At 44.9% G+C, this 14,330-nt stretch overlaps 3 protein-coding genes across 3 annotated transcripts; 1 reads left to right on the top strand and 2 right to left on the bottom strand.

Moving 5' to 3' along the window:
* Positions 1 to 8,330: 8,330 nt before the first annotated feature.
* On the bottom strand, positions 8,331 to 10,712 carry CCR75_000042 (uncharacterized protein; the record flags this gene model as incomplete). Its single annotated transcript, XM_067958150.1, has 7 exons — positions 8,331 to 9,139; positions 9,207 to 9,311; positions 9,376 to 9,634; positions 9,690 to 9,856; positions 9,928 to 10,174; positions 10,362 to 10,442; positions 10,513 to 10,712. The coding sequence occupies 7 exons, from the start codon at positions 10,710 to 10,712 to the stop codon at positions 8,939 to 8,941; spliced, it is 1,260 nt and encodes a 419-aa protein (XP_067817026.1). The 3' UTR covers positions 8,331 to 8,938.
* CCR75_000043 (uncharacterized protein) lies at positions 8,397 to 8,807 on the top strand (the record flags this gene model as incomplete). Its single annotated transcript, XM_067958151.1, has 1 exon — positions 8,397 to 8,807. The coding sequence occupies one exon, from the start codon at positions 8,397 to 8,399 to the stop codon at positions 8,805 to 8,807; it is 411 nt and encodes a 136-aa protein (XP_067817025.1).
* A 1,530-nt stretch (positions 10,713 to 12,242) lies between the features above and the next one.
* CCR75_000044 (uncharacterized protein) lies at positions 12,243 to 14,061 on the bottom strand (the record flags this gene model as incomplete). The annotated part of the gene is made up of 2 exons (XM_067958152.1): positions 12,243 to 13,971; positions 14,034 to 14,061. 2 exons carry the CDS (start codon positions 14,059 to 14,061, stop codon positions 12,407 to 12,409), a joined length of 1,593 nt encoding a protein of 530 aa, XP_067817032.1. The 3' UTR covers positions 12,243 to 12,406.
* Positions 14,062 to 14,330: the final 269 nt, after the last annotated feature.

Below are 14,330 nucleotides of genomic sequence, written 5' to 3'. Positions count from 1 at the left end.
GAACTTGCCCAATCCTCTCCGCGGCGTCAATCGAGACCTCGGCGCGCTTCGACTTCTCAAATCTCACCAGCGCCGCGTTTGACCAGCTCAGGTTGCAGCTTCTCGACGTAAATTACATGACACGACACAGATCAGTGCCTGTCTTAAGGCTCGAAATGCCGGCGTAAAATGGAGCGCCATTGTACTCCTGCTGACGAAGCTGATTGTAGAGGAAAATGGTTAACAACTAGATACAAAAAGATGGTATTTCAGCTTGGATACGAGCCAATCATGAACAATTGTATCAAACTGAGAGGATTTACCCAAAAAACTTAGGAGATTAACGGTTCGCATATCTACAGAAATGGCATTAATGATTGGTTAAAACAGGTTTTATATTTTAATACGATAAAATTAAATCTGTCGGAAAATTACGTCCTAGTGTGGGGTGCTGAATTATTTCGGTGATAATGATATCTTTTTCGAGTAATTATTATCGTCCCGAATTACATATTAAAAAAAAATTAAAAACATTATATTTGCGAGGAATCACCGAGAGCAAAGCCCACAGAACACGTAGCATTTGCAACAAGTCGCGACTTGTAGCGAGCAAAAATCCTATAGACTCCAGGATATTGCTGGTCGCTAATCGCTCCTCAATATGCCTCACCCACTCAAAAAAATCCTATAGACTTATGGTAAAAGCGAGTAGTGAACACTTGAAATTTGGCGAAGCGTGGTGACCGATACATTCGCCCAACTTCAGATAACCTTCCTAAACGCTTCGCTTTACGGAATTACACATCGGAAAAATCATTAGTTCAGTGTAAGCTGTTTTCTCGAGATAAAAAGACTACAAATGTAACGTTATGGTGACATATTAAAGATTGTCGTTCGCATTGCCAGCCGGCCGAAGTAATTGTTGACTGAGTCACGGATCGCACGAGCGACGTCAGATGTGCATTTCAAATCCAGACTGTACTACTTAGTTTCTTCGAGGTACCAAATGATGTGATAAACGCACCAGCAACATGTCTGACGTCCTTAGCCGCCAAGCTGAAGTCTTGAAGGCCAGATTAATTTTAGTTAGCCATGCAGCATTACGTGTACGCTCTCGCGCTTTCCAGACTCGAAGCTAATGGCGCACAATTTAGTGGTCATGTCTCATCCTATGATGCCACACATCATGAACGAATTTTGAGAACAAAGAGGTATTTGTCGGCTCAATTGCTGTAGCCTGAAAGCTTTAAAGGAGCTCGTTCGTGAGATTTGCTCGAACTCGAATTATCGATTTTCGTCGTCTGCGTTGATCTTTGTGACCATATTATTATCTAAAGAATATAATTCAAAAATTCTTTACTACTCCTGCTCATTCCATGGATAAATAGTGGTAGCACGGTTGCTCGACGTTAAGTCTCTAATCTAGTCTCTGCGAGTGTCTCATCCGTACGGAGCCATCCTAGTTTATCTGTAGAAAGTGCGCTCTGCGAGGAGGGTTTTTAAAGGTGCTCTGTATTTCTTGTAATTGTTCTTTTTTGTCCAAACTTTCGTCAGCACGACGTCCTGTTATCCACAAGAGTAGAGTAAATATTGTATTGTAAGCCATCTGCTTTTTACTCACAGTAAGGGACACTCTAGCAAATCCTTCCCTTCTTGATAAGTGTCTTTGCCAAAGGAAAGGCAGATTCTGACTATGTACGACAAGGTAAAGTCAGCATCTTCCTTTATGGATTGACAGTTGACAGAATGATCAGGGGTGTTGATCCGTTTGTGCCATCACTTGGTGTCTTCCTACCGAGTACAGCGACAAAAGCCTTTCAAATCGGCCACACGATTGCCAATTGGCAAACAGCTAAAAAAGTCAGACCGTTACAATTGGACACCAAAAGGTAGAGGATCAAACCAAAAAAAGCAACTCTGTAAAGTACCACAAGAATGTCCTATTTCTGCAAAAGGCTTCAACGCAAGAGAAGACAAGAGCAATCGTATTGAGCGCTGTATGCAATAAAAAACGTCACTGTTTTTTTGCTTGTTCAACCCTCACATTTGCACAAGCCTTCGCCAAGTGAAGGTTTATTTCTGCATTGTTGTCCGTTGATTACATTCACTCTGCAAAGAATCAGAGTCATGTCATTGCCGGTCAACTCTCGAGTTATTGAACTCGCGGTCGAAGGCATGATGTGCATGAAAAGCTGCGGAAACACCGTGCAAAATGCGCTGCGCAACGTAGACGGGGTGGCCCACGCCGTTGTCAACTTTATCGAGCGCAGCGCACGCATCGAGTGCGTCCCGGGCGCAAGCGTGACGGCCAACGAGCTCGTAGACGCTGTCGAGAGCGTNAAACGAAAAGGAGAAGCTCTCAATATCTCGCAAGAGCAGCTAGAAGGTGGTGATGCTTTACTAGCGAAGGATGAGGTATGTAGCAAGCGAGGACAAGACTTCAAGAAGCGCAAAATGAGCATGGAATCGTCACTTTTGGCATACGACGAGATGTGGTCTCAGATTTCTAGCGATCGCAAGCTTCTGAACAACACCGCATAAGGAAGCCTAGTGTAGCGATTTTTCTCACAATTATTGCTGCTCAGGTGTAAGTAACAATTCAAACTAAACTATTTTCGCATCACGATTAGAATTGATACTAAGAACTACCACCTACCGAAAGAATCGAGACTACTGGCAATGCCAAGATAGCGCCCAAGCACAACTCGAAAGCAGATGGTAAAGGTAGCCAGCCCAAAACTATTTCAAATCCAATGCAGCTCTAACCGCCTTATCGTACCTAAAATGAACACATCAAGGTTGCGAACCAATAAATTATTAAAACATGAATGTGCGCGTCTGCGTCTGGTGCAACACTTGTACAGCTGAAAGCAATGAAGGCGCAGTTGCTATTCGGAAACCTCCGAGACGCATACATCTATCATTAAGCATCGATGGGATCAGCATTACCTTCTCCGTAATTGACATAAAAGGCATCACGCGGTCCCTGATTAAGCTGTAAAATGAATGCGCGCTCGCTCTTTTCGCGCCTCGCTTAGCCGAGTAGTGAAATCCATTGCAGCTTGGGCAACATCGACGTGCGGCAACAGGCACGCAGCGACGCACTTTCGTGCGTATTCCATCTTCAATCAACTTTATACTTCTATACTTATCTCCCTAGGACATAAGATATGACGCACTGCATTCAGCGTAATAGCGTTTCTATAGCGTTTCAATGGCGCTTCACAATGTCTGGCTCCAAACGCACAAGAAACAAAGCGTCGACATCGGAAATTATCAACAAATTTGTCTCCTTCGTATTGGCAACCACCTGACGAACAATTTCTTGCACACTAGCATTCAATCCAAGTCCAGAGCCGATCACTAATGAGTATAGTCGTGGTAGAACTTGCCCAATCCTCTCCGCGGCGTCAATCGAGACCTCGGCGCGCTTCGACTTCTCAAATCTCACCAGCGCCGCGTTTGAACAGCTCAAGTTGCAGCATCTCGACGTAAATTACATGACATGACACAGATCAGTGCCTGTCTTAAGGCTCGAGATGCCGGCGTAAATGAAGCGCCATTGTACTCCTGCTGACGAAGCTGATTGTAGAGGAAAATGGTTAACAATTAGATACAAAAAGATGGTATTTCAGCTTGGATATTAGCCAATCATGTATAATTGTATCAAACTGAGAGGATTTACCCAAAAAACTTAGGAGATTAACGGCTCGCATATCTACAGAAATGGCATTAATGATTGGTTAAAACAGGTTTTATATTTTAATACGATAAAATAAATCTGTCGGAAAATTACGCCAAGAAGAGGTGCTGAATTATTTCGGTGATAATGATATCTTTTTCGAGTAATTATTATCGTCCCGAATTACATATTAAAAAAAAATTAAAAACATTATATTTGCGAGGAATCACCGAGAGCAAAGCCCACAGAACACGTAGCATTTGCAACAAGTCGCGACTTGTAGCGAGCAAAAATCCTATAGACTCCAGGATATTGCTGGTCGCTAATCGCTCCTCAATATGCCTCACCCAAAAAAAAATCCTATAGACTTATGGTAAAAGCGAGTAGTGAACACTTGAAATTTGGCGAAGCGTGGTGACCGATACATTCGCCCAACTTCAGATAACCTTCCTAAACGCTTCGCTTTACGGAATTACACATCGGAAAAATCATTAGTTCAGTGTAAGCTGTTTTCTCGAGATAAAAAGACTACAAATGTAACGTTATGGTGACATATTAAAGATTGTCGTTCGCATTGCCAGCCGGCCGAAGTAATTGTTGACTGAGTCACGGATCGCACGAGCGACGTCAGATGTGCATTTCAAATCCAGACTGTACTACTTAGTTTCTTCGAGGTACCAAATGATGTGATAAACGCACCAGCAACATGTCTGACGTCCTTAGCCGCCAAGCTGAAGTCTTAAAGGCCAGATTAATTTTAGTTAGCCATGCAGCATTACGTGTACGCTCTCGCGCTTTCCAGACTCGAAGCTAATGGCGCACAATTTAGTGGTCATGTCTCATCCTATGATGCCACACATCATGAACGAATTTTCAAAACAAAGAGGTATTTGTCGGCTCAATTGCTGTAGCCTGAAAGCTTTAAAGGAGCTCGTTCGTGAGATTTGCTCGAACTCGAATTATCGATTTTCGTCGTCTGCGTTGATCTTTGTGACCATATTATTAACTAAAGAATATAATTCAAAAATTCCGTACTACTCCTGCTCATTCCATGGATAAAAAGCGGTAGCACGGTTGCTCGACGTTAAGTCTCTAATCTAGTCTCTGCGAGTGTCTCATCCGTACGGAGCCATCCTAGTTTATCTGTAGAAAGTGCGCTCTGCGAGGAGGGTTTTTAAAGGTGCTCTGTATTTCTTGTAATTGTTTTTTTTTGTCCAAACTTTCGTCAGCACGACGTCCTGTTATCCACAAGAGTAGAGTAAATATTGTGTTGTAAGCCATCTGCTTTTTACTCACAGTAAGGGACACTCGAGCAAATCCTTCCCTTCTTGATAAGTGTCTTTGTCAAAGGAAAGGCAGATTCTGACTATGTACGACAAGGTAAAGTCAGCATCTTCCTTTATGGATTGACCGTTGACAGAATGATCAGGGGTGTTGGTCCGTTTGTGCCATCACTTGGTGTCTTCCTACCGAGTACAGCGACAAAAAGCCTTTCAAATCGGCCACACGATTGCCAATTGGCAAACAGCTAAAAAAGTCAGACCGTTACAATTGGACACCAAAAGGTAGAGGATCAAACCAAAAAAGCAACTCGGTAAAGTACCACAAGAATGTCTTATTTCTGCAAAGGGCTTCAACGCAAGAGAAGACAAGAGCAATCGTATTGAGCGCTGTATGCAATAAAAAACGTCACTGTTTTTTTGCTTGTTCAACCCTCACATTTGCACAATCCTTCGCCAAGTGAAGGCTTATTTCTGCATTGTTGTCCGTTGAATACATCCACTCTGCAAAGAATAGAGTCATGTCATTGCCGGTCAACTCTCGAGTTATTGAACTCGCGGTCGAAGGCATGATGTGCATGAAAAGCTGCGGAAACACCGTGCAAAATGCGCTGCGCAACGTAGACGGGGTGGCCCACGCCGTTGTCAACTTTATCGAGCGCAGCGCACGCATCGAGTGCGTCCCGGGCGCAAGCGTGACGGCCAACGAGCTCGTAGACGCTGTCGAGAGCGTGGGATTTGGAGCTGCTATTAAGCCGTCGGCCACTTTGAAAACTGATGGGGGTTCTTTGACGCTTGAGCTGCTAGTGGAGGGCTTAATGTGCCAAAAAAATTGTGGTACAACCGTTCAGAACGCGCTGCGTGGCGTGGACGGTGTGGCCACGGCTGTCGTGAATTTCGAGCAGCGCAAGGCGACGGTGACCCTGCTTGGACCTTGCAGCACGACACTCGAAGAGCTAGTGGACATAGTAGAGTGCGTGGGATTCACAGCCAGCGCTTACGACGCTACCAGGGCTGCGGCGATCAAGTTGCAAGCTCAAAAAGCACAGCAAATGGAGACAGAGAACGTGGTGCTCGATGTACCCGACGCCACTGGCCATCCACGTGCCGTATTTCACGTGGAAGGCATGAGTTGTGCTGCGTGCGTCAAGGCCATTGAAGACTTTGTGGGCCAAAAGGAAGGTGTGCTACTCTGTCGCGTGGGGCTTATCAGTCAAAAGGCCGATATTTTGTTTGATCGGGACTTGATCAAAAACGAACAAATAACACTTCAGAAATGTATTCAAGATGCTGGCTACAACGCGACTTTCTCCCATGTGGTGGAACCTGGGGACGACGACTCGTTGGAGATTAAATTTCGCGTGACAGGCATGACCAGTGCTGCTTGTGGGAAGAAGATTGAGACGGCCGTGGGAAATTTACCCGGTGTGACTAAAGTGGTGGTCCATTTGTCATTAAACAAGGCTCATGTGCATTTCAAACAGCTATCAAAGACTGGACCTCGTGATGTACAAGAGTGTATTAATGCGTTGGGCTTTTCGGCTGAAGTGGCATCCGAGACGATTGACCAAAATGCCATGAGCAAGTCGGAAGTAACCAAGTGGCGTAAGTTGCTTACCACAGCCATGATTTTCTCCCTTCCAGCGATGCTTATTCACATGGTATTCATGTACATTCCTGCCATTGAAATGATTTTAATGACCCGTGTGATAAATGCGGTAACTTTGAAGCTTTTGCTGCTCTTTTTATTGGCCACTCCCGTGCAATTTGGCGTCGGTCAACGGTTCTATGTGGCAACATGGAAAGCTCTGCAGCATGGCGCAATGGGAATGGATTTTCTGGTTGTCGCTGGCACGAGTATGTCTTATATGTACAGTCTGGTGTCGCTCATTGGTTCAGCTGTGCACGAGAATTACAATGGCCACCACTTTTTCGAGTCGTCGGCAATGTTGATTACTTTTGTGACGCTTGGCAAGTACATGGAGGCAATGGCAAAGGGCAAGACGGCAGATGCATTGTCCCAATTAATGAAACTTCAGCCGAAAACAGCTCTTCTAATTGTTGAAAATGGAACGAGAGATCGTGAGATTCCGATTGAATTAGTTCAGCGAGGTGATTTGCTTCGTATTCAACCTGGTGCTAACATTCCGACAGACGGTGTTGTAAAGTCTGGATCCAGTACCACGGACGAATCAATGCTGACGGGTGAGAGCATGCCAGTTCGAAAGACAGAAGGAGACTATGTTTTTGGTTCGACGGTTAACCAACAGGGCACATTGGTGATTGAATCGAGCTGCATGGGAGGCGAGAACTCGGCTTTGTCCCAAATTTGTGCGTTGATTGAAGATGCTCAGCTTCACAAGGCCCCGATCCAGGCTTATGCCGACTGGTTGGCATCTATCTTTGCTCCGTGTGTTCTTGGCTTGTCAGTTATGACGTTTATCGTGTGGATTACATTTCTTTCAGTCGATCTTGTTCCCATGGAATGGAAAATGGAGCTTGGTATTGATGTAGAGACCGATCACTCGGATGATATGTACCTGGCAGTCTTATTTGCCATTTCGGTCGTTGTGATTGCGTGTCCGTGTGCTTTGGGCCTTGCGACACCGACTGCTGTCATGGTTGGCTGCGGAGTTGGTGCGAAGCAGGGCATTCTAATTAAAGGGGGTCGTGCACTAGAAACAGCTCGCTATATTGATACCGTTGTATTTGATAAAACGGGAACGTTGACTGTTGGACGTCCGTCTGTCCGTGATGTCGTGGTAGCTGATCGAGCATTCACGCCTCGTGAGCTGCTTTATTACGGAGCTTCCTTGGAGTGTGTAAGCGAGCACGTTCTTGGGAAGGCTATCGTTGTGACTGCAACAGAGCATGAAAATTTGGAATTGCAAGCTCCGACCAAAGTTTGTGTAATTCCTGGTCGTGGCATTGAAGGTGTAGTGGCTGCTAGTACAGTGACGTCGCGATCTACTTCTTCGAATGTATTGGTGGGTAATATGGAGTATTGTGAGGAGAGGGGCATTGAAATTACAGAGAAGATGCGTACACACGTGCACGAATTAGAGATGGAGGGGAAGACTGTTGTTGTTGTGTGCGTGGAGAATAAGCTCGTGGGTGTCATTGCCTTGGCGGACGCTCCTCGTCCAGAAGCAGCAGATGTTGTGAAACACCTGAAAAACATGGGATTAGATGTGTGGCTCATTACGGGTGATAATCTTCGAACAGCTAGTGCGATTGCCCGTCAGATGGGTATCAATCACGTGAAGGCCGTGGCATTACCGGGCGAGAAAGCTTCTCAGATAAAGGCACTTCAGTCGCAAGTGAACCCAGTGACGTTAAGGCCACGTGTCGTTTGCATGGTTGGCGATGGGATAAATGACGCACCAGCGCTGGCTCAGTCGGACGTTGGGATCGCAATTGGTGCTGGCACACAAATCGCCAAGGCAGAAGCTGACATGATTTTAGTGAAAAGTACGCTGACCGATGTCGTAGTGGCCTTGGACTTGGCACGCGTTGTGTTTACTCGTATCAAAGTGAACTTTTTCTTTTCAATCGTCTACAACATTGTCGGAATTCCACTCGCTGCTGGTTTGTTCTTTCCGCTCATTCATCGAATGATGCCCCCTGCGTGTGCTGGTCTTGCCATGGCCTTCTCGTCCGTGTCTGTAGTTATGTCGTCGCTTTTGCTAAAGAAGTACAAACCACCCGAGAATTTACAGGCAAAGACAGTGAAGGTACATTTTGAAGAAGACGTACAAGTTGTGGATTTGAAGAATCTTGTGCGGCTCAAGCTTAGCAATGTCCGCTACGCGCCATTGACGAATGTGGACGAAAAGATTGCGCGTTTTGATTGTCCAGTGAAATAGTTGATGTAAACATGGCGAGTGTTAAGTTTTATTGTAGTTTGAGCCTGATGAATGTGACAACGGACACGTGTTGCAACTATGATTCTTTCACCTTGTTGTCGTTAGCAACAGGTGGTTTGTTTTCATTCATTTTAATTGATCTTAACTCGAACGCATGGCACCAATTGAAGAATGTGACCACTTCGAAATAATGGCGTAAACGAGTGGTAGTGCATTAGGACAGCGAGGATGGCCACATTGACTAAAAAAAAGACGAGGCCAGCCAGCCACACTAATAAAAACGTATTGACACCTTGCATTTCAAGCTGATATGCCCAGTATAGCCAGTGAAGCTGTTGCAAACGCATATGATATTATATGAGCAACACTTGATAGTATGGTACGGAAAATTCTACCAACCTCTCCTCCTAGCCACGCCATGATCATGCCAAGGCCTTTCCACTTTAATTGCAACCGTGTGAGAGGAAATATAAGCGGCAGAAATGCAGTGTACCATAAGAAATACTTTGTGAAACAGTAAAATATTAGAAACAGCTTTTGCCAAGTCGAGTGACTTTTTATTGCGTACCTGAGCCGTGCACACTTTGTTAAAAATGACAAAGACCATTGTCAATGCAAATAGCGCAAATGGCAGATCACGGCCATAGGCAAAGGAGATAGCAATGAGAGACGTGAGCTGAGGCAAAAAGGCCACGAGACCAACGCCAAAACCTGACGGGGTGTTGTATCGAAGATAGAGATCGTAGAAATATACGGAAAAGTTGTGACGATTGTCGGTACGAGTAAGATGATAAAGATACGCCTCGTATAGAAATTGGTATCCGTACCTAGCATATCAAGTTAGAAACGTAAATATTCGACATCTAGTTTTGTACGACTTACAAATAATAGCAGCCAGCTGCAAGAAAAATGAAAAATCCGCCACTGGTAAGACCAAAAACAAGTCGATCTTGATTAAGCTTTTCAAGCATTTGATTATACAATCTCAATCTTAAATTGATGGCAGAAGTCTTCTTCGCGTTCACGGCTCGGTAATCACCATTCAAAAACTAAATGATAGATTACTTCTTAAACCTCCTCCTTATCAAAACATATTTTGAGTTGTTTGACACATTCATACCACGAGGAAAGCTAGCGCATAAATGATCGGATAGATTTTGATGTGGACAGCAGCACCATATCTACACGATACGCGTAAATTAAAGATGTCGACAATAATATTGACAAGTTTTACGTACGCCAACGCTGCAAGCGCGACTTGCTGACGCATGATTAGCAACAAAATTACCATTACCAGTAATACCACAATTGCATCCGCATTGCCTCGTGTCGAAATGTTTATAGAAAATGGATGAAACAACCACACACTAGAAAATCTTGCATTAGCATTGCGAAAGGCATATACTGCTTTCATTTTTGGTTTACCAGCAATAATTGACAGCATCTGTAAATCATAATAAGCAATGTTATCAAAACATTATTTGATAACTACTTTTTTTCAGCTCACTTGTATCCGGCAGCCCCCTGTGCCTCAGGATTTGATACATAGTGTACCCAACCAATAGGTCGCAACAAACAAACAACAGCTTTCCGCAAATTTCATGCACGTATACATTCGGCAATAATAAAAAAGCTCTTTAAAACCAACAATGTAATATTAATTTAGACTAGAACTCAGCTTAGAAATATGTCAAGCAAGACTTACAACACAGGCGTATAGCGGTATGTCGTGCGGTCAAAAGGCGAGCGGCCCTCCGCCATCTCCCGCGCTGCATCTGTGTATACATCGTAGTCCACATCGGTATACTTGACGGACATATAATGATCCTGCAAGTATCCATACACCAGCAACGCAAGCCGCAGCGCCAATGCGCCACCAAAGAGCAGCGACGTTCGGCGTGACATATAAGACATTTGACAAACGCAAACTCTATTTAGTATGTATGTACTGTACCTGACATTTTATGACAAATCTGTGACGTGTGAAGAAAAAGGCAATTAGAATAACGATAAAATTGTTGCGATATTCGAAATTGTAAACTTAGCCCAGCCGAAAGTTCTGATGCAGTGTTTATGCTGACGCAATAATCATTCAGCTCGTTTTTATAGCGCGTGGCCAACACAATATTTATTTGAATGAAAACTGTGGCAAATCGTCTATTGCCGTGGAATTCATTAGCCCACTGGCTCATGCCAATATATATACGCCCAAAAGAGTGAGGAGTAAAGCAGGTGCATGAAGATCGTAACTTTTATCATTTCGTGGCTATCGTAAGGTCAAAGCGAAGCACTGCACATCATACTGATCGTCATAAAACTCTCTTACCGAAATCACCAACCTTCATTCGCTAAAGACGAAAGAGATCTTCGGATCATTGTCAATCAGCCATGCAATTGTATACAGAAGAGCGATGAAAAGGATCGGAGCGAGTCTTATCTCAACAGCAAGAAGGCACGATCATAGTGTATCTAGGGTGTTTATTGGCTAGAAACATTCTTGCTAATATTCCAGTGCATGTTGCCGAAATCACGCTTACTTTAAACATTTCGATTTCCATGGGGTCATGTAAGAAACTCGAAAGGTAAGCAACATCTCTCTTTCATTAATACTTATTAAATGCAAGAGCTACAGCTGCCATCCACCTTGGTTGTCACCAGAAGCACAAAAATGCCATTCTCGCTACGTCGCAGTCATTGTGCTTTCCTGAAAGATTATACAAACCCTGTTGTAAAAATCAGCTGGAAAACACGCTGACTTCTTACTGTCAATTCGACTCGGTCGACGTTTGCTCCCAAGTATTTTAGCAAGATACTCGGGAGCAAACGTCGACAGAGTCGATTTTAGCAAGATTGCTTTACAACATTACTTGACAATGTATTTAAGCGTCATTCCTATCACGCGCTGTTGTTAATAGCAGAACATAAGCACATGATTCGGTTCAACATGCAAAATTTTGCCGCCCTGGTATGCCAAAGGGTCGGTTGCCATTCTGTCACGCTTGGAACTTAGCCATCTTTAAGTGCAAAAATAAAAATGAACCTCATATTGTCGCTGTGGCTGCTTTTAAAGTTACCAATACTATTCACTGCATTAGAATGACATTTCGACAAATTGAACTCAACACCGATGTCCTTGGTTGGCAAGACACTTTTCCGCTTGTCTTTTTGCAATTTCGACTAAGTCAAAGCTTTCATACATAAGCACCTATTTGGCAAAATGAAAGGTTGGACATAAGAATAAACTTGATTTTTGATTCATCTGCAGCAAATCTGTGCGGGGGGTTCTGTCGCAAAGAAAACACTTAACTATTATTGCCGTCTCATTAGTGCCTTGAACGACTGCCACTTTACAAGGATGTGAAGCTAAGATACATGAAGGTCTGTACTACTTACTCAAGGCACTCAGAATTGTCTTGAAGACGCTTTAAAGCTCTCATGCGATTGGCCACATCCTATTTGCTACCAAAGAAAGTTCCTCCATTACCGAACGCCCTGACGTCAATCGTTACCTCTCAAAAGCAACAGTATCACTCAAAAAGAAGATGAATGATCAAAATACATTATCGATTCACTTCCTTCTTGCACTGAATAGATTTCCACTAGTTTTTCTTCTTAGCGAGACCAGACACAATGTCATCAATACGAAGAAGCATGCACGCCGCTTCGACAGCGGTCTTGATCGTCTGCGTCTTGACCTGATACGGCTCCCACACTCCTAAGACCTCCGACGGTGTTACTTTGCCCGTTACGCCATCAATCCCGTGCGACTCATTTGTCTCCGCTTGCTTGGCACGTAGCGCTGTCATGACCCGGACAACGTCCGCTCCACAATTCTGAAGCAGCGTGCGTGGAATCACTTCCAACGCTTCGCCCACAGCTCGGAATGCAAATTGCTCGATGCCTTCAATCGCGTCAGCGCGCTGCTTTAATTCGTGAGCAAGCCGCATCTCCGTTGCTCCTCCACCAGGCAGCAACAAGGGCTCAAACACCACGTTTCGTGCCACTTGCATTGCGTCTTGAAGATTGCGTTCAATTTCATTCAACACGTCTTTACTCCCTCCACGCAGTAGAATGCTACACGCTCCGGGATCCTGACACTCTTCAAAGAACGCAAAGTATTCGTCCCCGAGTTTCCGGACTTCAAACAATCCACACTTGGTCCCAATGTCCGACTCTTGAATCTCGTCCGTTCGACTCACAATAGTTGCGCCTGTGGCCCGCGCAACGCGGTTATTGTCCGTCTTGCGCAATCGACGGAACGCCGTGATCCCGGCCTTGACAAAATAGTGCTGCGCGAGGTCGGAAACGCCCTTTTCCGTAATCACCACGTCCGGTTTCATCGCTACGACTTGGGCACACAAGTTTTCAATAAATTCTTCTTCCAGACGCAAGAGCGTGTTCCAATCTTGATCGTTCGTGAGCTCAACATTCGTCTGACTCTCACCTTTTTTATATTCCAGCGGACAGTCGAGTAATAGCACCCGCGGATTCTCAATCCGACGTCGCATTTTTGAGTGCGTCACATCTTTGTTAAACATAACGCCTCGAAGTACGCGACTGTCTTCCAACTCGCCGCCAGGAATCTTTTCCACTTTGGCATAGCGTTTCACGTCCACTTCTTTCTGCCCCGATGCAGAGGTCCGTGCGACCGTCAAGACGGCAGTCAACGCCAAGTCGCTAACCAGATTCCCCACACGAGGCGAAAATTTCGTTCCAATTGACGACTGGACCAATTGCCGCATGTCGTCTTGATTCGCAGTATCAATGGGCCGAGCAAGGGTCTTGGCGACGACCAAAGAGGCCTCAAGCGCCCGTTTAAAGCCACGAATGATGACAGTCGGATGCACTTGATGGCTTAAAAACGGCTCAGCGACAACTAAGAGCTCACCAGCTAGAATAATGACCGACGTCGTGCCGTCGCCGACTTCTTCGTCCTGGGCACGACTGAGCTCGATCATGCTCTTGGCCGCCGGGTGCATGACATCCACTTCACGGAGAATGGCGTTGCCATCGTTGGTCATTACAATCCCACCCATGGGATCAAGAAGCATCTTGAGCATAGAGCGAGGGCCTAAGGTCGTCCGGACAATGTCCGACACGGCCTTGGCGGCCTCGATGTTGCCCAATTGCGCAGTGCGACCTGTCTCGCGCTTGGTGTTGGTATCTATATTAGAGAGAGGAATCAGAAGGTGGTACAAACGAGGAGATGAGGCGAGGCGGACGTACTGAGAACCATCACAGGAGCTTGCATCATGGTGAAGAAGGAGGAGAGATCCACGGGTCAATGGATGTGAGCGCGGGGATTGAAATGACCTGAAGTGGCTGAAGTAAACTACATTTGGAGGTAAATCGGAATTAGGATTTTATTAGGGAGATTTCATTATATCCCTCCTTTGCAAGAATTCCTAATCTACCCTTTTTTCAAAATTCACAATATGCCCCTCTTTCTCATACACAATATTGACGCATCATATTCAAAACATTCAATCAGTTCACTGAACAGGCAAAATGACAAAATAAACT

Source organism: Bremia lactucae, linkage group LG4, assembly GCF_004359215.1.
Source record: "Bremia lactucae strain SF5 linkage group LG4, whole genome shotgun sequence".
NCBI lineage: Eukaryota > Oomycota > Peronosporomycetes > Peronosporales > Peronosporaceae > Bremia > Bremia lactucae.
Note: the sequence above shows the minus strand (reverse complement) of the source record. Positions and strands in the feature narration are given on the sequence as shown.